General features: G+C 40.6%; 1 protein-coding gene across 1 annotated transcript; it reads right to left on the reverse strand.

Moving 5' to 3' along the window:
- Window positions 1–3262: 3262 nt before the first annotated feature.
- LOC131313151 (serine/threonine-protein kinase-like protein At3g51990) lies at window positions 3263–5638 on the reverse strand. Its single transcript, XM_058341324.1, has 2 exons — window positions 4614–5638; window positions 3263–4428 (listed from the first exon to the last, which is right to left on the reverse strand). The coding sequence occupies exons 1-2, from the start codon at window positions 5272–5274 to the stop codon at window positions 3644–3646; spliced, it is 1446 nt and encodes a 481-aa protein (XP_058197307.1). The 5' UTR covers window positions 5275–5638; the 3' UTR covers window positions 3263–3643.
- Between the last annotated feature and the right edge of the window lie 2595 nt (window positions 5639–8233).

Genomic DNA, 8233 nt, shown 5'->3' on the forward strand with positions numbered 1-8233 from the left:
TAGCTAGGCTTGAGGTAAGCACATGGTGATGGGAGCGTGTGAGCTGTAAAAGCCTTGATGGAAGGGAATTGGAATCTTTGTTTCTCTCACTGCTGCTACTTGCTAGAGCCACACCCATCTCTCTCTCCCTCTCTCTCTCTCTCTCTCCCTCTCTCTCTCTGCTGGGGACCGGGCCTGCAGCTTCTGGGTGCCTGCCTGCCTTTGAAAGTTGAACTCCAATTTGTCTTTCTGTACTAGTATAAAGGAGAAGTTTTGGCTGCAACTAACATGCATGAAATACCTCTGACTGAAATCACTTACTTGGATTTTGTGTTGGCCTCTTCTTGAACAACACACCTGTTTACTGAAAATGGGCAGGAATACCATCCAGGGTAAACCCAATACAAAAAGTATTACTATTATTTCCGCAGAAAATGCAGACAATCTGCAACGTATTAGGTGGGAAAATTAACTCTCTTTTTTTTTCTTTTGGGTCATGTTCTGGTACTAGGGGTAATGGGTATCCTGTTGTAGGCTGCATTGTGTTTCTTGTTTTGGAATAACAAGTTAATTTACCAATAACAATGTGATCCTACTCGGGAGGCGGACCATGAAGTATATTCAATGGAGAATGCGAAAACAAGATCTGATCGGGTAGGTTTACCGAAAAAGTGTCTGTACCCCTGTCAAAGATACTTCTGTATAACCGTGCGGCTAAAATTGTACGGTGACAGAGGTACAGACACTTTTTGGTACAGGTGACATGGTCCATCCGAAAACGAGGTGGTCTAAAATTACCATGAAACTAAAGAAACAAAAGATCAGGCCTGCAGTTAAGCCAAACACACTCCACAAAGTATTACTCCCTCCGTCCCATAATATTTGTCTGGTCCGCAAAACGGAAACGTAAAAATAATACAATTTTTGTAAGAAAAGTTGGAAAAAAATTCAATAATTTATAAGATCTTGACGAGTTCTTTTAACTTATGAAAAAAATTTGAATTTTTTCTTGAAAGAAATACATTATTTTATAGTCCTCGTTTTGCGGACCGGACAAATATTATGGAACGGAGGGAGTACAAAACAAGTTTAAATTTCCTGATCATTTTGTTAATAGATGTGGAAGAAGGCTTCACGTTATTTTTGGTATCAGCCTATTTGGTAGTATTAACCTTCCAGTTGCAGAACCATCTAGCCATCTCCAAGAAGATCTTTAAATAGTCCCCTTGGCTTAAGTAGCTAGTAATAAATACTATCTTATTTTGGCAATCCAAGAGGCTCTCTTTTCCACTAGCTATTACGCGTTGGATATTTTCTACTAGCTACTAGTAGTCAGTGAAAGTGGCTAGCTCTCTAGTATGAAATGTCAATTCTCTCCCTTTTCCCCTACTGGCCAATGAAAGTAGTCCTTCTCATCCCTCCATCTTTTGCTTTTGGATAGCAAAAATAGAGAGCAATGTTGGAATGTAGAAGTGAATAGCCAAAAGTGTTTTTTTTTTTTTTTAAACTTTTGACTAGCTAATGTAAAATTAGTAGCGAGTATGGAGAATCGAGATGCAAAAAAGAAAGGAAAAAATATCGACAGCAGTGTTGATGTTCACTTGCCTGTATATATAAGCAGAAAACCTACAGTTACCAATCAAAACCGTAGGGAAATCGTACCAACGGCCTCTACATATATACACGAAAAATAGGGTGTTTAGATCGAGCACCCTACACACATCGGATGCCGTTAATTCCCGCGCAAGGCCTTCTCATTTTTTTTTTTATAGAATTTTTGAACGGCTCGGATCGGCCGTCCGGTGGCCGGAGACGGCCCGGCGCGGCCGTCGGTACGATTTCCCTATGGGGGCGTCAGTATTTATAGCAGGACTCATATATATAAGACAATTAAGAAGATTAACAAAATGACAAAGCAGGGGTTTAGGAAAGAATTTGAGATCATCACATTAGACGACAGTCTTGTGATTATTAAGATTATATACTACCTAATTAAGTAAATATTAGGTTAACCACAATATCAATATCAAATTAAAGAAGAAAACCAAAAGTATCAGTACCTCAAATATATAATAAAACAATGTTCCTCGAAGGATCTAACACATTTTATATAGTACAGTAGTTGTTAATTTGATTCATAGATCAAACATAAATAATTGGCGTTTTGGAAAATAAATCCTATCAGAGGCAGTTAGTTGACTTCTCGAATGGCATCAGATCACAAGGGAAGGGACAGCTTTTTTTTCAAATGCAGTTTACCTATTTTTCTTACTATTATTTTTTTCCTGCTGTCCATTAAAAATAAATGTGATGTAGCGCGTTTTGGAAATTTCTCGGCCAGCTAGTCTATATTCTTTTTCTTTCTCCGCCAAGGCCTGCTGAATGCATATAAATTGTGAAAGTAGCATGCATGAACGAACATACCATACATAATATAACTTGGCAGAAGTACCATGTATGAACTCGTTAGGGTACGTCTGTTTTCTTGGCCAGCTAGTCTATCCCACGTTCGATCGATCGGTTGCATAATTTGAGCAGTGGGATTTATTCAATGAAGATGGATAACTCGATACCAGAAGAGAGGCGGGATAGAGTCCGATGGTGTGGAAAATCGTTGATCGAAATTAACAACTGTACAGTGCTGAGAGTCCTATCCGATTCGATCCAAACAAAGAACAAAATTCCAAATTGGTAGAGTAGAAGTATACAAAGATTGAGACCAAATATGTAAAAAACTGTTTTTTTTTTTTCCTAATTAGTGGAAAATCAGTACTCCAGCTTCTTGATTTCAGATTCAGTTTCACATGAAACGCACTGTCCAAAGCAGGATTGCAGTTTTGAAGAGAAAGACAAGGCTCCATACATCTGAAAGAATCTAACAGGATTTTAAAACATTGCAGTATTGCAAAATGTCACGGGATCGGTGATACGGCCATGTATTGGACCGATACAGTCCATATCGGCCGATAAGTAAGTAAATAATGGCATCGGAAGTCAGAAATCTGTTATGTTACTGCCTTTGTTTAAGACTCTGATCTAAGCGCGCATCAAGTGGAATCTAAGCAGTATCGCAGAAAATGCAAACCTAAGCGACAGGAGGAAGGTTAAAGGAACGAAAATGTTCGCGGGTTCAGCGTATCCTGCTTTGAACAAGTTGTTTCATTCGAAGTTTCTTAAGGAGAAAAGAGAGTCGCTTTCAACAAAAATAGGATCCTCACGGTTCAAACAAAAGTAGCACAAAATACATCCCATACTGGGCAATCTCAGGAACATTCTTACACCATTTCCAGCATCAAAATCTCTTCAATTATGCATCAAACTATGAACTGTGGACACAAGGAAAAGAGAGAGATCGAGCCTTTGCAGGCATCTAGACACGTTCTCTTATTCCCTTAACATGATGAAACGAAACAGCAAGTGGAAAGTACACGATCAAATGTGCACTTCAGCTACACAAGGGATTAACAAATTCCGGACACATTGAAATCAATTGAATGAATACTGTAGGGTAGTGTACATCCGTGTGATCTGTAAGCAAATGAAGCTTACACATGCTTGAGCTTCGCTTGGTTGTCAGATCAGCAGAAGACCTCAAATGAAACCTCCAAACAGAGTTTTACAACAAACTAGCGACAATCAGCTGCCTCGGGGGGAAAAAACTCGATTATGAAACCGTATCATCTCTTCTAGAACATACATATGCAGTCTCCCCAACTGAATGATTTCGCCGCAAGCGAAAGACACTCCCATCATCATCGTTACCTAGCCAAGATCTCCCTCCGCCTACAAATCTTCCACTTCCAATCCTAAGACTAGACCACCCATTAGCAGATTTCAGTTTAGGCTCGACCCCATTAGCCTCGCCTCGATGTCCAGAGTTCCCATCAGTTCCAGCCATGAGATCCATCAAATTATTCCTCACACCCAAATCAGAGTACACTCTCCGTGAAATCCTCAACGGCCTAGCGCTCTTAGCATCCACACCGTCAGTATGGCGTTCCTCAGAACCCTTTGGCCTGGCATTCATCTGGGAATTCGCGGATGCAACTGGCTGCCCGATTGCCTCAACCATCAAGCAAGGATTACCTAACCCATTCCACGAATGAAGAGGAACTAATTTACTGAACCTCTCAAGACACTCCACAACCTCCTTCATCGACGGCCTCCTCTCTCTACAAGACCTCACACACTTGGCCGCTATGACTGCCAGTTGCTTCCTCACCGTAGGGTCCCTGGGAGGCTCAATCCTCGGATCGTAAATACTCAAAAGCTTCCCTCTCCTAATCAAAGGAATAGCCCAATCCACAATCGAAGGAGGCGAATGGCCGATGTCGATTGCCTTCCTACCACTGATTATCTCCAATAGTAGTATACCAAAGCTAAACACATCAGTTTTGGTACTCAAATTGTCAGGAGTCACATAGCCAGGGTCAAGATATCCCATAGTACCTGCAAGGATCAGATTTCCTTTTGAGTTTATTTTTTCCACAAGCACAAAAACGGTTCAGAAACACTTCAAAAGACACAAAAGGAAATCGTACACAAGAAATGTTTAAAGACTAAGAGCATCGTAGCATTTCTCTCTATCTATTCGTTCCGGTCAAAGAAATGGGAATTCTGATCGTGGAGCATACCTGCCGGCGGAGTCGACCGGAGTCGGAAATCGTCCACGTGGCACCGCAGGGCCAGCCCGAAATCGCCCAACCTCGCGTTGAAATTCTTATCGATCAGGAGATTGGCCGACTTTATATCCCTGTGGATCACCGGCGGCGTACACGAATGGAGGGTGTCGACCGCCTTCGCCGTCTGCACGGCGAGCCTGATCCTCCGGCCCCAATTGGGCGGCCGGGGGCTCGCGTGCAGCGCGTCGTACAGCGTCCCGTTGCTCATCAGCTCCACCACCAGGAGCCGCTGTTGTCGGTTACTAGTTCTGTTACTGCTATCGGAGTCTTCGGGGGTGAAGCCGAGCAAGTTCACGAGTCTTGGGCTGTGGAGCTTGGACAGGATTTCGATCTCGTTGTTGGCCTCGGAGTGGGTGTTGGAGGATTTCTTGACGGCGACGTGGCGGCCGTTGGGGAGTACGGCCTTGTAGACGAGGCCGTGGCTGCCCTTGCCCAGGAGCTTCTCGTCGGAGAAGCCGTTGGTGGCGACTTCCAGGTCGGTGTAGTCGAAGTGCTGGAGCTTGATTGGTGCTGGGTTTGGGCTTTGATTTGGTTTTTTCTGGTGGGTTTTGGTTTTGGCGGTGGGATTGGACACTGAGATTGCTGATTCGGCGTTGCAAGTTAGGTAACCCATTGAGGAGAGAGAGAGAGAGAGAGAGAGAGAGAGAGAGAGAGAGAGGAGAGACAGAGATGGAATGTGTGGATGTTGATTGATAGTACAAGCAAATACTATACTCCAATTGAAAGTTAATGCAGTGGGACATGAATGTTTATGCAGTGGGACAATCGAATTAGATGGCAGATGGGGGAAAGGGAAGCAGCTTTTTTCCCAGAAATTTGTGCTTGGTTTCTGGGTGGGTGTTGGGTTGATTTTGTCAATGGGGTTTCACCGCGTTGGGAGAGAGGAGGTGGGGGGAAGAGTTTGCAAATGGAGGAGCAAATTACTCTCTCTCTCTCTCTCTCTCTCTCCCCCTTCCTCCCTCCTTGGATCTAGGGCTACCATTGTTTATTTAAAACAGAAATGCTACACACACATACAATCTGTGCACAGATTGTGCACAGATTTTATTGTGGGGCCCACCACGGGTCCCACACAAATCATCCGAGCCGTTCATTAAATGTAAAATATTTTTTCAAGGGTTCTCATAAAAAATAATCTCAATCCGATACCTATAGATACTCGATCCAATCGTATAACTTTTCATTATCCGAAAATCTGAATGAAAAGTTAGATGGTTGGATGAAGCACCTATAGGTATTGGATTGAGCTTATTTTTTACGGGAACCCTTGAAAAAATGTTTTACATTTAATGAACGGCTTGGATGATTTGTGTGGGACCCGTGGTGGGCCCCACAACAAAATCTGTGCATAATCTGTGCATAAAAATCTGTACCAATAGCAGGACTTAAAACATAACATTATTTTTGGGTAATTTTACCGACACGCCCTGAGGTTCGGTCTAGTTACGGATACCGCTCACACGGAAGAAATACTGTTGATTGAATGTAAAATATTTTTTCAAGAATTTTCGTTAAAAATCAATTTAATTCGATACTTATAAGTGCTCAATTCAATCATTTAATTTTTAATTCGAATTTCAGGATGATGAAAAAGTTAGATGATTGAATCAAGTACCTATAGATATCGGATTGAGTTAATTTTTCTCGTGAGCCCTTGAAAAAATGTTTTAAATTTAATAAACGGCTCGGATCGTTTTTATGGGTCCCATAGTGGGCCTCACTTCACGATCAATGCAAGATTTGTGCAATATTTATCTGTGTGGGTATCATTTATGTGGTTTCTATGTGTCTTTCGAATAACAATAATTTGAATGAAAAATGGGAAGATTAGATCAGGTACTTACATGTATCGAATCGAGTTTATTTTTTTCCGGGGCCCGCTCGATTTTTTTTGAAATTATTAAACGGCTCATATTTACCCGTAGTGGGCCCCGCACGACCGTCAATTTGAGGTCGGTGAACATTGCATTTTCTTTTCTTTTTTTTTCCTGTCGTTCGGCAATTTTGTTCACCTTGAAGACTGGTTAATGCATCCTTGAATGTGAAAATGATACTCCGGCAAACGCATCTATTACATAGCGGATCCTACTCGTCCTCTTACTTCAGAAGTTATGCCAGAATTCCCACAGTTCAATAACATAGAAGGTCAGCTGCACGGGCCAATAACACAGTTCTATGAAGCCATTAGGTCAAATGAATGCAAAAGAGAATGATAAAATAGATATAAGAATTGCAATTCATGTAATCATTGAGTATAAAATTGAAAAAATTGCATATCAGTTAAAAGAGGGCAAAATAATATTATGTGCGATGATACAAAGATTGAAAATAAAACCTACGCTTGGAGAGAACTATAGTAATCATAGATACATGGAAGGCCTTTAGATGGATAATTTCACCATTGAATTGAACTCAAACACTATCCATAAAGCTTGCAAATGGCCATAGCTCCCAAGACCCTCATCCATTCTCTGCCCACCAAACTGGCCATAGCTAACTGTAATTATTAAAACATAAAGTCTTTTGCATGCGGTTCTCTGACATCTGACCGCTTGATCGATTTATCATTGGATGTATCTTTCATTTGATTTGGTTATTTTTATTTGTCTTCATGTGTTTATCTTTTTTTAGTTGTATTAGATGTACAAGGTTGGTTATAATAATCTCTTATCAATGAAGTTCTTACCCTTCCTCAAAAAAAAAAAGTCAATTTGCACAGGGGGGAACGGATAATGCACAGACATTTTTGCGGGCCCGCCTCGAGTCGACGAGTTCCTCAAATATGATTGAAACCCCACTCATTTTTCATTTTTCTAGTAGGTTTCTGTAAAAAAATCAACTCAATCGAATTTCAATAAGGGCCTTTTCCAGAATTCGTAGAGCGAAAATGAGTTGTTCACCATACAAATACAAATTCCGAAGAAATCTCTCACCAATATCCAATGGAGCTTCTTTTTTTTTTTTTTTTTTCCAGGAATCAAAAAAGAGTTTAAAAAAAATGAGCAATTCGGATTATCTTTGCGGAGCCTGAGGTGAGTCAAAAAATGTTTTGTGCGTTATGTGTTCTCCTTCTCTATGTGCATGGCATTTCTGTTACTCAAATAACTTGTATCCTTATTTCTCTGGTGTGCCCCCTAGTGCGGAATAGCATCAAAATGACGTTTCTTTCCTTTTCAAAAAGCATTTTTCAAAAAATTCTCTTTACTTCCAACATTTCTCTCTCTATCTCTCTCCACTTATTACCCCTACTATTTTTCAAAAAACTTTTCAAATACCAAACCAAACACAGCGTAGTTTCAAGACGAGGGATACACTAGTCCGCATGAATAATAGATTCCACGTCCTTTATATTTAGTTTCGATTTTACCATACATTTGAAATTGTCAATCTTTGTGCTTGTGATATTAGGTCTCGTTTCGCTAAAGTTATTATATTTAAGTACTTTAAAAAAAGTACTTATTTCTTATTTTACGAGACATGTCATTCTCTCACAATACATCACCTTTAATTAAAATAAATAAATATTTTTATTTATTTTTATTAGTGCAACACACCCGTGATCGTCCCTTGCC

This window comes from Rhododendron vialii, chromosome 1a, assembly GCF_030253575.1.
Source record: "Rhododendron vialii isolate Sample 1 chromosome 1a, ASM3025357v1".
Classification (NCBI taxonomy): Eukaryota; Viridiplantae; Streptophyta; class Magnoliopsida; order Ericales; family Ericaceae; genus Rhododendron; species Rhododendron vialii.

What these genes read in the sequence shown, in the direction of transcription:
- LOC131313151 (XM_058341324.1), bottom strand. Translation starts at nt 5,274, where the DNA reads ATGGGTTACCTAACTTGCAACGCCGAATCAGCAATCTCAGTGTCCAAT. An exon ending in CCGGTCGACTCCGCCGGCAG is followed by an intron (nt 4,429 to 4,613) that starts GTATGCTCCACG and finishes TGATCCTTGCAG; the next exon opens with GTACTATGGGATATCTTGAC.